The sequence below is a fragment of the Ictalurus furcatus genome, chromosome 9, assembly GCF_023375685.1.
Source record: "Ictalurus furcatus strain D&B chromosome 9, Billie_1.0, whole genome shotgun sequence".
Classification (NCBI taxonomy): Eukaryota; Metazoa; Chordata; class Actinopteri; order Siluriformes; family Ictaluridae; genus Ictalurus; species Ictalurus furcatus.
The window spans coordinates 13,361,560-13,376,521 of NC_071263.1; the positions used below are offsets into that span (position 1 = coordinate 13,361,560).

Below are 14,962 nucleotides of genomic sequence, written 5' to 3' on the forward strand. Positions count from 1 at the left end.
TGCAAATAAAAAACTATTACTATTTATGAAACTGTCTCCTACAAGAGAGTTTGAAATGTCACCTTACTTTTCTGTCCTTTTGTAATGAGAAGTTCATTTAACTGTACAACCCAATGAAGCTTTAGTGTAATTATGTTGAAGATGTTGACATGGAAGCATTACGATAGAATGGCACAAAAATGCTTGTTATATTTTAAAAGAAGTGATTGATAACAAGTGACTCAAACAGCAAACAGATTAACCAATACACCAGGAAACTATGTGCATGTTTTTTCCACTTGCAAAACAGTATAAGTGGCAAAAAGCATATTTTCCAGTTTGATAATGTGATTATCCAGGCTTATGCAATGAAGTAGTTCAATTCAAGACCTCTATCCACAGCTCCCTTTAAGGCCACGCACATGCACAGCACAATGGTAGAAAAGTATATATGAGAGGAGAACGGCCAAGTAGTTACACTCCAGATTCCAGGAATGACTGAATTTGAGAGGTTTGCAGCAATCTGGTTGGATTAAAAGTGCAGTTTTTTGAGCTACTGTACACCAATGTGACACACTGGCAAAGCTGTATGTCTGTGTCAGCATAGAATCATTCACATTTATTCATTTGGCAGACACTTTTACTAAATTGACTTGAAATGAGGCAGACTATCATCCAAGCATACAGCTGTTAAAGTTTATATATATATATATATATATATATATATATATATATATATATATATATATATATATATATATGGTCTATATAGGGTCACAGTGTAGTCAATACCAATTAATTTATGTAATTATGGTGCATATATTTTATGTCGAGAACTCAAAGCACCATGAACTAAATTTCCCTAATGCTGGGGAAAAAAAACAAGTTTTTTGTTTTTAGTTAAGGAGTACAAATGAACACTAAGATTTAACTGAAAACTGGGGTGCAGTTCAAGTTTGTCTAGTATCTACATATTTTAGTGTTCATTAATGCCTTGCAGAAAACAACATAGGGCTAAAGGTTTTATTATTATTTTATATTTTAAATGTTTATTGCATATAATTTGCCAGATTAGAATGAAGTACATGAGATGTTAAAAATCACGACATGAACAAGTTAAAACATACCTGCTTCCATGAAAGTAGTACTTACAGTACTTTGATTTTTGGATACTGATAATCCGATTAAACTATTCACTATTCCTATTCTTTTTGCTTTTATAAGATTGAGAAATATCCTTTTATTAAAAACTAATAAAGGGAAAAGTATTTTGCTATTGTAACCCTGCTGAATTCAGATTGCAAGAGAACAGACATGAGGAAATTTAGGGATTAAAGATGATCATTTATAAGTGAAAGATTGATGTGTCAGACTATTTCAGGATTCTATATTAATGCCATGGTTGATATTAGAAAAAGTTTATATTGACTTATGTGAGATTTCATTACTGAGTCAAGTTGTGATGTGAGCATGTTCTTCCTGTGTGAACTGATAAAAATGAGAGGGTGGAGGAAAAAAAATGTATTATTATATCCACATGGTCAACTTCTCACATAACATTATAAAAAGTCAGACACCAATAAGGTCATAAGAGCCGAAACAGATGTCTTGTCTTTTTTAAAAAATTTTTTTTATCTCTCTGGCTCTCTATCTACAGTCCCTCAGAATAAGATAAAGCGTCTTTGTTTAGAGGGCTAAGGCATGTGAAAGAGACAGGGTGTTGGCAGGGCATGTGTTGGGTCTTGTTTGGGTTTGTTCCCATGGCAATGTCCACCCTCTGATGGCAGGAGGAAATTGGTGCTGTATGTGTGCACTGAAGAGGACAGTTGAAAACAGATAGGAGTGGCTGGATAATTCAAATCGGTCAAATCTGGGACGGCGGAGAAGACCGAGAATCACTTTAAGACTCCTCTATTGAGTCAGTGTTCTCGATGTGAGTGGGACTGTTCCAGATTTGAGCATTCCATAAGTAGGCAAAGTGAAGGAATGTTACCATATAAGGACATTCTAGTAGTTGGTAAAATGTTGGTACTTAATTGAATCAAAAGCTTAAATACCATTCAGTCGTTCGGCTTCATTCTCAAGCAACTGAGTGATTTATTTAAGAGGAAATGACTGCTAAAATGTAGGACATTAATCTGAAATTAAATCTGCCTTCTAAGTTCTCCTGGGAGCATACACATTTCTAAAGATTGAAGAGTGGAATACAGTTTGTAGGCACTAATTTGTTGGATATGTTTCAGGACTTCTAGTGCAGTAGTTTAAGTGGCAACACTTTTCTGCCCTCTTCTGATGTACAAAATGCAAATAAGCAAGGAGGTCAAAGAACAGAAGTGTATGTGTGAAGGTAAAACAGAGTTTGAATGAGAAATGACACTCCTACACATGAATTTTTACAACTCAAATGTTTAATTACAAAAATTATTTTGTATAGTGCTTCAGAATTATCCCAAGCATCATTTCATGGTTTTATGTATATTAAACTACCTTGCTTAATTTCTTACACTGCATTAAGGCTGGTTTTTGGACTAAAATGTAAATGCCAGTGGACATTAATCAATGAAAAAACATTTTTGTCTAAATTCAGCCTTAACGTAGAGCTCGGAAATCAGCCCTCATTGCTCAGAACACAAAATAGTATGTCCATAAACAGAGGGCCATGGTTTGGTCACTTTTTTCTTCGGTTTAGCTATCTATAGATAAAAATGCTTGCAGCATGGTGTCCTTCTTTCCACTGCTGGGTCATAGAGGGAGGAAACCTGTAAGTCAAAGCCAGAACCAGTATAAACACCACATAATCAATGGACATCAATAGGGTGTGTACTCAGAGCAACTGATAAGGAAAATAAACATTTGTGTAGTTTTTAGGTCTTGAACTACATAATGAATTCACCTCTAAAAATACTCACCTAAAGCCTGCACCTGAGATTTATTTGAATGTGTGGCTCTCTGTGCCTCCACGTCCAAATCCTGAGAGAGACAAAGTGAGAAAAACAGAACGAGTGAGACACTTCAACATATGACATGTTGGCAAATGTTTCAGCTCCATGAGGAAACATTGACAGCCTATAGCAAGGTTTTCTTATCTGGTTACCTGGAATCAACAACCCCAGTCTGCTTATATGAAATTCCTACCAGACCTACAAAGGTGGATCCCTTTTAAAGTGCAGATAAACATTTGGAGTGCAGTTCTCTAAGAAGCAATCCATTTCTGCAAGTAGTGAATGATAAGCTATTGATAAGAAGCCTTAAAGGATTAGCTCTCTGAGCTCAGTTAAATGAACATTAAGATTTAGTGGTTTTGGAAGGACACCATATTTCCTAAATCTATCCATCCATCTATTATAGATCTATTCTTAGTTGAGAAGTCAACCCTGACTGAATGACCAAGATATAATCCAAAGGTGTGGTAATGCAACAGTGAATATTCTTCACTCACCTTTGGGTCCGAATAGTGCAGAGTAACATGGTTTGTTACAGTACGGTTTTCCCTCATGCTGAGAAAGAAAACGTAACTCAGTTTATTGCATATAAATGGATATGGAGCAAAGCCCGTTTGTCCAATCTTCCCCAAGACAAACTTGATTCTACTGTAGTTCCAGACATTGTTTTGACTGCATTGTGATGCCAAAATCAACAGCCCAAGAGTAGAGTCAAAACAGTATTGAGTTACTTTTATTTAATGATTTGCGGTTGATGCGAATCTTACCTCCGCATGGGAGCCTGCAGACAGGGTTTTATTGCATTTCTCACACTTCAGACAGGGTCTGTGCCAGTCCTTACCCAGAGATGACACTCTCTCGGCTGAAACACAGAGACAAGCACTATTGTAATTCTAAAATATGGTTAACGTTGTGAGGGTTTTTATTTTATTTGAGAATGACCATTGTAAAAAGCACAATACAAATAGAATTGAAGATTTTATCCTGATACTACAAATACATCTCTATCTGAATACTCCTCAGATCCTTGCGAGCAAGTCTAATAAAATCAGCTCCACTCAAATTTATTTTTTCCCTTCCCAGTTGTCTCCAAGTTATGGTAAGAAAGACATTAACTCGATGCGTTTCCTGCACAAAAGAATGAGCCCTAAGGAATTCACTACCCCTCCCTTGCAAAGGCCAATAAACTAGGCTTTATCTGTGGGGTATTGCGTAAAAGACAAGAAAACATCTCCCATGACGATCATAAAACAAGGCAAGGACAGAAAGTCATGCATCATGAGACTTTTTACTAGTATTGATGTCTGCACATGCTTTTGTGTCAAAAGATTTTTTTTTAGGAATTGTATGCATTGCATGGAGGCCAAAAGCTTGCAACCCCATGGAGACCGCCCCCCCAAAAAAAGGAAGAGAAAGATGTCAAAAGGCTTTGTACATAAAGTGCAGCACATAAAGCAACCAATAAAATGCAATGCAAATGTAAAATTTAAGTGAAACATTACAATGGCGTTAATTGCTATTAGGCACATCAGACCTGAGGTATAATGTGATTGCGTAGCTGTAGAAGCTATTTCCCAAACTAAACTGAGTTTAGGATAGCATAAAGTTTAATATTGGAACAAACAATATGGCCTGTATAAAATTAAGGCTTGGAGTGGAAGGTGGTGTATTAAATAACTGAAAAGGCTTGGTCCAGAAAGTGTGTGCGTGCACGTATGTGCCCCTTGTATTTTTGCCATGATGTCCTCATCAATTTACCGAGTTTGATGGACTTTACAGATGATCTGTTCTGTATATCGGAGTCCTGGTTACTCCCAGTGACGCACACTAAGGAGCAGGAGAGCTCATTCAAAGCACACACAAAACACGCACGCACAACCATAGAAAATCCTTCTACTGAGAAAAGGTGACTGAGGATAGGAAGGTAAGTGACAGCAGTGGATAGAAATGTGTTGTTTTTCATATGGGTATTTCCTTTCCTGAAAACACTGGTTTATAGAGTAAAAACGATTCTGATAGGATCTCTGACTTGCTTCGTACGAGTCTAACTTCTTGTTCAGTGTTCTGTGAAAACCCTTCAGAGGAAGTGGAAAAATAGATAGAGGTTTCGTTTCACATTTTTAAAAAAATAAATAAACACACACACACACACACACACACACACACACACACACACACACACACACACACACACAGACACACAGACACACAGACACACAGACACACACACAGACACACACACACAGACACACACACACAGACACACACACACACAGACACACCACCTTTATGCACCTAGACAACCTTTATTTAACCCAAGTGAACTAATTATCACTCTAACTTTCCCATGTGGTGTGTGTGTATTTTGTCCCAAATTCATGAAGAGAAATATGAAGTCCATGAGCATAGAGTTCTATGGTGATTACTGGTAAATCTCCAGACACTGAGGATTGTTCTGCTTTGTCCTAAACTGCTCCTCCTACACTGCTGCTGTAGCTGTGGGAGGAAGGCAGGGGGCTTTTGAATTCCTCTAAGGGTGGATTTTATTATTATTTTTTCCATCTCTGGAATATAATAATGTTAAGCCTCCATCAGCCAAGCAGCAATAAAATGATTGCTTCCATCTGAACATTAGTGGTGTAATGAACGAGAAGGTTAACAGATATCAACACTGCTTGTTTCTTCATTTTACTGAGTACATATGCAAAAAACCCCAAAACAACAGCATTTAGAAACATTAGGAGGATGTAACCAGTTGAAAATGCTTTCACAGCTTAATAGAAAATCACCAGAACAGCTGTACCAGTATACAGTATAGCAAAAACAGCAATCGTCGCAACACTGCACTTTGAAACTCACTCTATTGGAGTACACTACATTCCCAGTTTTTAGAGTCTTTCTGGTTTCAACCACTGAATGATATTAAATGTCCTCCCTACTAATTCATTCAAACCTACATAAATATGTACTGTAAACTTTGGACAGATCACAGAGAAGACAGAACAAGCTACTTTTATATATAGAAACAATGACAGAGACACTACAACCCTGACAAAGATGAAGCAGTTACTGAATGAATCATGGGGTTTATTTGGCAGAAGGTGGGCATATTGTCTACAGGAAGGGGGGGGGGGGATATTGGAGGATCAGTTCATCCTACTGTTTGCACTATGTAGGAGCCCAGACGTGTGAGTGTGTGTGAGACTGCTTTGTATTGTAGTCTCAATGTCTTTGCACACCTCAGGCAAAACCCTCCTGACACCAGTCTAAGAGAAACGCTTCAGGTTGTTTTACATGAAACAGAGCATCTCTCATCTCATCTAATTCCCAGATGATCCAGTCAGGATCAACCTGCAGTGTCTGTGTGCTCTACAGGGATTTAAGAGGCACTTTCTTCTTTCAACTTTTATCCTTTTCAGATTACTTTAAGGCAAGGTGTTTTTTTTTTTTGGACCCGTTAAATATGAAGTATTGTCAGAGATTTTCAGCTTCTTAAAATAAAAACAAATAACACTCGTTAGGCCTATTTAGGTAGGCTACATTTATAATAATAATAATAATAATAATAATAATAATAATAATAATAATAATAATATACAGTTATGTTCACTCTCTTTCACAATATTATCTCCTAGCACTGCCCAAACAACTTTCTACCGGACATATTATTCACGAAACAGGAAGTGAGTTCGCATATAGTGCCCATTTTTTTGGTGCACTTCCTTGACGCGCCCTATTTGCGCAATGCACGTTAACACTTGAACATAACTTGTATAACATAACTCGAGTTAACATTCATTTTTGCGTTCTCTTCTTATTAAAAAATAAAAACCAAGCGGAAAGACGTTAGCTTACCAAAGTACACTTCCTTGCTGCACTTGGGGCATTTAGGCATGTTGGCAGTTGCAGTAAAGTTTCCTCTCTAGAATGAAATAGCTCCGGGCGGAACGTCTTACTCAGCAGCAGCAGCAGTTATTAACCCTCCACCTGCACTGACCTCGCCTTCAGCTCCTTCCGCGCTTTTATACAGCGGTGAAGGGGAGGCTCTCAGAGTGCGAGTGTGAGTGTGTGAGTGTGTGTGTGTAAAGGAAGAAAAACGGTAAGTTATGTAAAAACAATTAAGTTATTTCAGTGATTAAGTTATGTCAGAATGATAAGTTATTGGCCAACGCTTCATCAAAACAGTATGGTGAATTCAGATATATTGGAATAGTTTTTGAATTTCTATTTAAATAGCTATGCTTTCTTTCCATTAATGAAATAAAAATATCCCAAAACATTTCTGAAATCCTCAAGATGTTGTATATTTAAATACGAAGGAACAATTTTTCTATCACATTCCTTATTCTGTAGAAGCACTGCTTACCCTGAAAACTATTTTAATGACGTTCATTAATCTTGACAGATTATTTTTATTTGGTTGGTTAGGTCATCGACCTTTTTCATCCATCTTTTCTGTTTAAAACATTATTTATTTGTAACATACTTATTTCTAATCCTAGCGTCAATAAATTGAGTTTCAATAACAGGACTTGGAAAAAACAAACAAAGACAAACCCTCCAAATTCATCAACAACATCTTGTAATGTTTTATGAACACAGCAGAAGAAGTTCAGTTTGCTACATATTAAGATGTTGGCCTAAGAAACATTTTATAATTCATTCTTACATCAATAACAACAATAACAGGGTTTAGAAAATTGAAAAAAAATATTTTCCAAATTCACAAATCTTGTCTAAAGTTCAACATGGACAGATTAATTCAGAAACACAGTGAAAAGTTCATCCATCCATCCATCCATCCATCCATCTATTTTCCATACCGCTTATCCTAGACAGGGTCGTGGGGAGCCTGGAGTCTGTCCTAGGGAACTCTGGGCACAAGGTGGCGGACACCCTGGACGGGGTGGGAACCCATCACAGGGCACAATCGCACACACATTCATACACTATATGGACAATTTTGGAAATGCCAATCAACCTATACCAACGCGTATGAAAAACCCCACAGTAAATGTAATATTTTATAATTGAGATAATTATAATATAACTTGCAGTAACAGCATAACATGGATGTTTTAAAAAAAAAAAAAATCACCATCGATCTCTAAATTTATATGAACACAGTACGTATGCTGAAGTAAGTAAGTAAAAATCTCTGCATACTAAGTAGGCGTTCTAGAAATCCCAGTCTACCTCATCCCCCTTATTAAGCTGTTTCACAAAAACACCATTTAATGCAGATAAAATCCAACAGTACATCATTTAACCCTAGCTGTGGGGTGTTTAGTGCGTCCATTCACCCTCTCTCCACTTATTGTTTTAAGACTATTCCAATTAACCTGTACGACGCTGTCATGAAAATGATTACATTCTAAACATATCTACACGACTTTATGCTTATGTTACAGTAGTTAAGCTTATGTACATGCACTATAAATATGTGAAATATATTAGGTGCGGCAATTTTATGACCTTATGGAGAAAAGAGTCAAAGCATTTGTCATATATCAAAGCACATGTCGTATATCGGGGTTCACTTCCGGTTTGATCCTGACCTCACTTCCTTATATGATGTCACAGGAGTGATGTCACTTTTATCAAGCACTTCCCCTGGAAGAGCTTAGTAACATAAGCTTTGAAATTCACTAATCAGGCCAGGAAATAAATCTGCTAAGTTTTACTGTCCCATTATACCTGAATTCACCATAAGTTCATAAAAGAGAACTAATCTTTTATTATTATTATTCTTTTAGATTTAGTTTATTATCTTTAGCTTTAGCTTTTACTTTATTTTAGTTTAGGTATACAATTACTTACTGTTTGTTAACCCATTTCAACTGTCCATCAATGAAAAGAGACCACCACTGATAAGATAATTTGGTGATTGATATGAGAGTGTGTATGGCACTGGTATCACCTCACTGTCCCTACTGGGTTGAGAAACAGTTCCCCAACCAAAAATATTTACTTAACAGGACCTCTGTGGTCAGAAATAACAACTAATGAAGGTTTAGAGGACACTTAACACACTCTGGTATGGAAGAAGATAACCCTACATAGACCTACAAGACAGATGTGTCTAAAAAGTAGCTAGTAAGTGTAGATAGTGTTTAAAAATTCTACCAATGCTGCTACACCTAATACGCTCATACCAATGCCAACGCCAGATACACTACCAAGGCACTATCATGTCGGTGTCATAGCTGCGCTGAGATAACATATACAGTATATAATAATATCCAAATACTATCTGGCTTATCATGGTCCCCTTCCACTGGTGAACTGGGTAGAGGTGGGTTGATGAATTCACTGAGGTTTATGAGTGTAAGTGTATTTCTTTTAGAATACTGTATTCATATTAATCGTCTTAAGTAGCATGGCTACCTATATATACATCAGTGTCACAGTGAGGCGAACAGCAGCACTACCATATTAACAAAGGCCACGAGATTGACGGAGCCTTCAAAGAGCCTAGACTAAAAACCTTTCATTTTTATCAGAGGTGGAAATAGTGCACAACAGGGACTAACTGTATTTATTCAAGTACCATTCTGACATACAATTTAGTATAGTATTTGGAGTGTTTTTTCCCACCCAAAGGTGCACTTGTGGTTAATACCTTCTTTATTCAGTCCGTACAAGAGTCTGTTGAGTTTTTTGTGATTGTTTTTTTGTGGAAAACTACTCGAATTGGTGAAATTGCAATTGCACAAAATTGTTCTGCACCATCCTTTACAGTGATGTCTTGTTGGTAAATGAAACTTTTTTGCTGTACTCATGTTCAATGCACATGAATCGAAGAGGGATTTGGCTGAATGTGCATTGTGATAATGTCACATGATGCGTCTCAGCCCAAATCTGCAGAACATCTGTGGTAATTTGCAAGCATTCTTACAGGCGGTCTACAAGATCCTCCTAATAATGGTGGCGTTTGCTTGATTTTGCATAAATTTCTGCCAAATCCTGGATTATTATGTTCTCTTATGTGCAAGATTTTCAAGCAGGTTATAGTATAACTTTTAGCATAGTGTGTTGAATCTGTGGGTATTACTTATTCCCAATGCCCCATGTGGAGAATAGACCACCAGTAAACATTGACCAGTTTGTCTTTATGCTGTTCAAGTTAAGGCCAACTATTTGATGGTGTCTCTCCCACAGCTGTTTGTTCTTCCTTTGTTTATGGGTTGTTGTAGGCAATTGGTCCTAGATGAATGCCAAACATTATAGATTTGTAGATATGAACTGTGGAGTGGAATAATACACAAGGAGGCGGGCTAAAATAGGGAAATAATAGGGAATAATGACACATTATTTTAAATAATAGGGAAGAATGACACATGACAAGAATGTCTTTTTCCATTTATAGTATGTTTAACGTCCGCAAAACATGTTCTTTTTTGTTATCAATTGTAACCGCTATAAACAGCTGTTCCCAGATCAGCCTCTCCTTTTTCTTTATCTTGGAGTTAATAAGACACAAAATGCAATATTTAAAGTTACAGCTTTACCACTGACTGTTATAACTGTTATAACTGACAATGCTCAATAAACGTGTCCTAACAGAAAATTGACACTTTAAATGATGTTTCTGTGGCGTGTCCACCATACAAGTCCCTGTGAATTAGCTGTTACTGTATATAGCATATTGGAGTGAGCAGATTAACATAAACCTGTGATTTGCCTTGTGGCCAAACTATTTTCAGAGCAAAAGAATTATACAATGATTCAACACCTTCTGACCAATCAGATTCAAGATTTCAACAATAACTACCCACTAAGAACGACCTTAGTATCTAAGCTTGGATAGATTAGATGTGGATATAACTGTTTTACTATGATGCCTTCATTGGGAAAGTTAGGTTTATGAATAATTGCATGTATTCATTTAGTTGGTGGATACTTAAAGTACTTAAATTAGCACTTTTCATTAAAACAAAAACAAAAAAATGGTATTTTCTTACTATATTACCTCCCAACAGAGTTTTAAGACTGATTGTGTTCTTAGTCCGTGAGCTTGCGAACCAGTATCGGGATGTATTTATTGATGGAGACTTCAAAACACTTCTGTAAGTCGCTCTGGACAAGGGCGTCTGCCAAATGCCGTAAATGTAAATGTAAATGTAGATACTGCAGGTGCTCCCAGGAATGCTAAATAGCCAGAGGCTAATTTTGTTTCCCAACCTTTGTACTTTCTTTGTTTGGAATTTATTTGAAATTTGGGTTTTACTGACATTTGCTACTCATTTGTTGCCCAAACTACAGAGTTTATGAGATTCCTTTACCCTGATCTTGTTCTGATTCCAGCTTAACACTGGATGACATTTCACACTCTGTTCTTTTTTTTCTTTCTTTCTTTTTTTTTTTTTAAACATTTCAGCTATGCCAGGTCTGTGCTGTTCAGGAAACAAATGGCACCTCTCCGAGTTCTTGAAACTTAACATCACAGACTCCCAAATTATTACAGTTTGAGTCAGTCTGAAGAATACACGCAGTTGAACTGGTGATTTATTGAACAAATAAAAAATGACACTGAAGACAGGTACGTTTTGTACAAGCCCAACTTGGAAAACGGAATAATTAAACTTGTTCAAAGGTCCACACTTTCTTAAAAGTGATTAAGGGATTTTCCTTTAATGATTATATCTTTATTAAAATTGTTGAATAGGTATTTAGTGCTTGGAGTCTGCAGCTTTGTTTATGTACTGAATAGTGAGCGCTCTGTACCTCTCAGTGCAATTGACAAACTCAGGGTAGTATTTCAAGACATTATATACATGAAAATAAAATATAAGTTATGCAGTAGTAAGTGAGAAATGAAGAGTAATGATCAGGGATAATAACACTTTCTAAAGCAAATACAGTATGAAAGTTCCTGTAATCAAGTTGTATTTTGGTTATGTAAAGGGGCAAAGACACACTAAAACTTGTTCCCTTCTTTTCTGTACAGATTAGCTTTGAACCTATACGATTTGCGTGCATGTGGTCACTTTGCATTAGGCTGCAAACCGCCAATGGCCACTCCTCATCATTGTTGACTTGTCTCCCAGTGAAGATAAAGAAGACCCAGACCAAACCCATGTGTTTCTCAAATACATCATGTCAACCACTTAATTGCTCAGTAAGGTATGTATCCAAGCACGTACACACACACAAATAATGTGAGCTGTTGTGGCATATTGATTGTCTGAAAATTGTGGGTGTTTTTTTATTTAAATTTTTTTAACCATATTACTTTTTTTTGTAATGAGTCCAGCTGATGCAAAAGCTCCTATTTGAAATATGAATAATGTTCAAATATTTATAAACACTAATATAACAAGATGCTTTTTAATCTGTGTAGTTGTCTGAATAAGGTTTCGGTTCATACGTTTCATACTTTAATGAGCAAAATTCACCAATGACACTGATCCTCTCCAATAATGTGTTTCACTGATCATGGCTCATCTGAGTAGAGGTAAAATAAATCAGACTCAACTGCCTCATGGCACCTTTAAAAACAGATCTGTGTATAATGCCACCCAAGTCATGCATGACCTCACTTCCCTGTTCATCTCTCAAAGGTAGAACACCCTGCTTATGTTTCATCACCATTGCCTGCCATCACCATTGCCTGGGTTTTCTCATTCTCCCTTCTAATTACGTTCCTGTGCCCTGTGTGTGCACCTCCATGCTTTATGAGCTGTGATATTCACCTTCAAGGATGTTTCCATGGAATTTAATTTCCAGTATGTCCAGGAAACCATGTGGCTTTATAATGATTTGTTTTCTTTCTTATATTCTCATTTTTCTGATTATTACCATGCGCACGGTTCCTCCCTTAACCTCAGCAGGAGTGTCTGACCTCAGAACCTGCAGGGCTTTCCTCATTCCTGAAGAGGTGCCAACCTACAGCAGAGCGTGTGCAGACATGAAGGGTGCCAGGCAGTAGTGGCTCAGTGGTTAATGCTCTGGATTACTAATCTGATGGTTGAGGGTTTAGGCCCCAGCACTGCCAAGCTGCCATACCACTATTGGGCCCTTGAGCAGAACCCTCAACACTCTCTGTTCCAGGGGTGTCATTATCATATCTATCCCTGCACTCTAACCCCAACTTCCTAACAAGCTAGTATATGTGATAAAAAGAAGGATATAGTGGTGGTTGACAAGGAGAAAAAGATGGCAGTTGTGATAGATGTGGCAATCCCAGCTGACAGTAATAACAGGCAGAAGGAGCATGAGAAGATCAAGAAGTACCAGAGGCTAAAGGAACAACTGGAACAGATGTAGAAGGTGAAGTCCAAAGTGGTCCCAGTGCTAATAGGTGCATTATAGGGCTGTGAACCTCAAATGGGATAAGTGGCTCCAGCAGATTCCAGGTACAACATCTGAAGTCCTAGGAACCAACCAACCATCAGAGAGGGAGACCACCCACACATATCATTTTATCATGTGAAAAGGAATATTTGTACTGAACATTCTGAAGTCCTGAACCTGATTCCATGTTTTGTATTATTCACCATGTACTGTACATACTGTACTTTATGTACTAGCTAGCTAAATTTTAAGGCTTAGTCATTAGTTAGTTTATGTATTGTGTCTTTGCCCACCAGCTATCTAGAAACAGTGTAGTCATAACTTGAACAACAGCAAACATATGGCATATTTACCACCCTAGTTCAAAAGTAAGGCACAAATTCTACCTGAACTCAGCATGACACACCATTTAGGCTTCGTCTGTGCATGATCTGTAAATGTTTTGTCTACAAGAGTTTCATGTGTGGTAACTGGTAATTCTTACAGTATTTCATACAACTGAACAGTTAGAAACTGTTAATTTCCTGTAATTTATCTGCTTTAAAGTTTGGCACAGAATGTTTTTGTTGAAGGGCTGTTTCCATGAGCTGGATGCTTGTAGGAGCAGGTTATGGATCTTGCTGTAGTAGGATTGAAAGAATACAGTACTCTTCAGGCATTATAGCCTTTAAACTGACAGACACTGTCCAGGCTAAAAGCATCATTTCTGTATAGTGACAGGGGTGTGGAGCTGGGAACAAGACCGGTTTATATGAGGTGAATAGTATCAGTTGGTCTAGACTTTTTGTGCACTGAAAAAATAGCCGTTACAAAACGATAATAAGAAAACGATAACACACACACACACACACACACACCATATATATAGATAAACGCAAGACCATGGTAACAATGGAATGCCATGTAAACATAACTATGATGTGGTTGTTCTGACATTTTTGGTTGTTGAAATTATTTAACACTGACACCTGTACTTTTCACACATTATATATATTAAGGCCATAGGTGAGCCGTAAACACATCATAGCACTTAAAAGAAGCCATGTGTGTTAGTCTAGGCTAAGGTTAGTACAGAGCCTCTCAGTCTGTCCTGCAGGGCCTGCAGCAGTTTTTTTTCTTGCTGTACATTATTTCCAAATACAAACGGGCCATGAAATTTAAACTATTCAGCCAAAATGGTTGATATTACACTTAACTGGATACACTTATTTAGAAAGCATACAGTCCCCTCTGAAAGTATTGGAAGAACAAGGCCAATTCTATTGTTTTTGCTATACACTGAAGACATTTTGGGTTTGAGCTCAAAAGATGAATATGAGATGATAGATAAGAATTTCAGCTTTCATTTCCAGATATTTATTGTACATCTAAATGTGTTAAACAACTTTGAACATGGGACCTTTGGTGGCAGACCACCACTTTTTAGGTGAGCAAAAGTATTGGGAAAAGCTAAAGTAAATTAAAGCATATCCCTTGCTTGCAATAACTGCATCAAGATGGTGACCCACTGACATCACCAAAATGATGCGTTCTTCTTTTGTGATGCTTTTCCAGGCTTGTATCACATCTTCTTTCAGTTGTTGTATGTTTTGGAGGGTTTCTTGGATGCATTTCTCAGTAAATTGGCAGACAGATTGTTCCTGTAATCTTCTGAATTCATTCTGCTGCTACCATCATGAGTTCCATCATCAATAAGGATTAAGTGAGCCTGTACCAGAAGCAGCCATGCAAGCCCAAGTCAAGGT

General features: G+C 37.2%; 1 protein-coding gene and 1 long non-coding RNA gene across 5 annotated transcripts in view; one reads left to right on the forward strand and one right to left on the reverse strand.

Moving 5' to 3' along the window:
• Positions 1 to 2,369: 2,369 nt before the first annotated feature.
• crip1 (cysteine-rich protein 1) lies at positions 2,370 to 6,931 on the reverse strand. Its single transcript, XM_053633764.1, has 5 exons — positions 6,777 to 6,931; positions 3,689 to 3,783; positions 3,419 to 3,476; positions 2,889 to 2,949; positions 2,370 to 2,738 (listed from the first exon to the last, which is right to left on the reverse strand). The coding sequence occupies exons 1-4, from the start codon at positions 6,814 to 6,816 to the stop codon at positions 2,909 to 2,911; spliced, it is 234 nt and encodes a 77-aa protein (XP_053489739.1). The 5' UTR covers positions 6,817 to 6,931; the 3' UTR covers positions 2,370 to 2,738; positions 2,889 to 2,908.
• Positions 6,932 to 6,954: 23 nt separating this feature from the next.
• Positions 6,955 to 14,962, forward strand: part of LOC128613160 (uncharacterized) — a 39,261-nt gene continuing 31,253 nt past the window's right edge. For 2 of the 4 annotated variants that reach the window (XR_008386840.1, XR_008386839.1), the window contains exons 1-3: positions 6,955 to 7,020; positions 11,302 to 11,463; positions 11,872 to 12,047. This is a non-coding gene — a long non-coding RNA (uncharacterized LOC128613160). Of the gene's footprint in view, positions 7,021 to 11,301; positions 11,464 to 11,871; positions 12,742 to 14,962 lie in introns of those variants that run through there. The other 2 variants (XR_008386838.1, XR_008386837.1) reach the window with 2 other exon arrangements.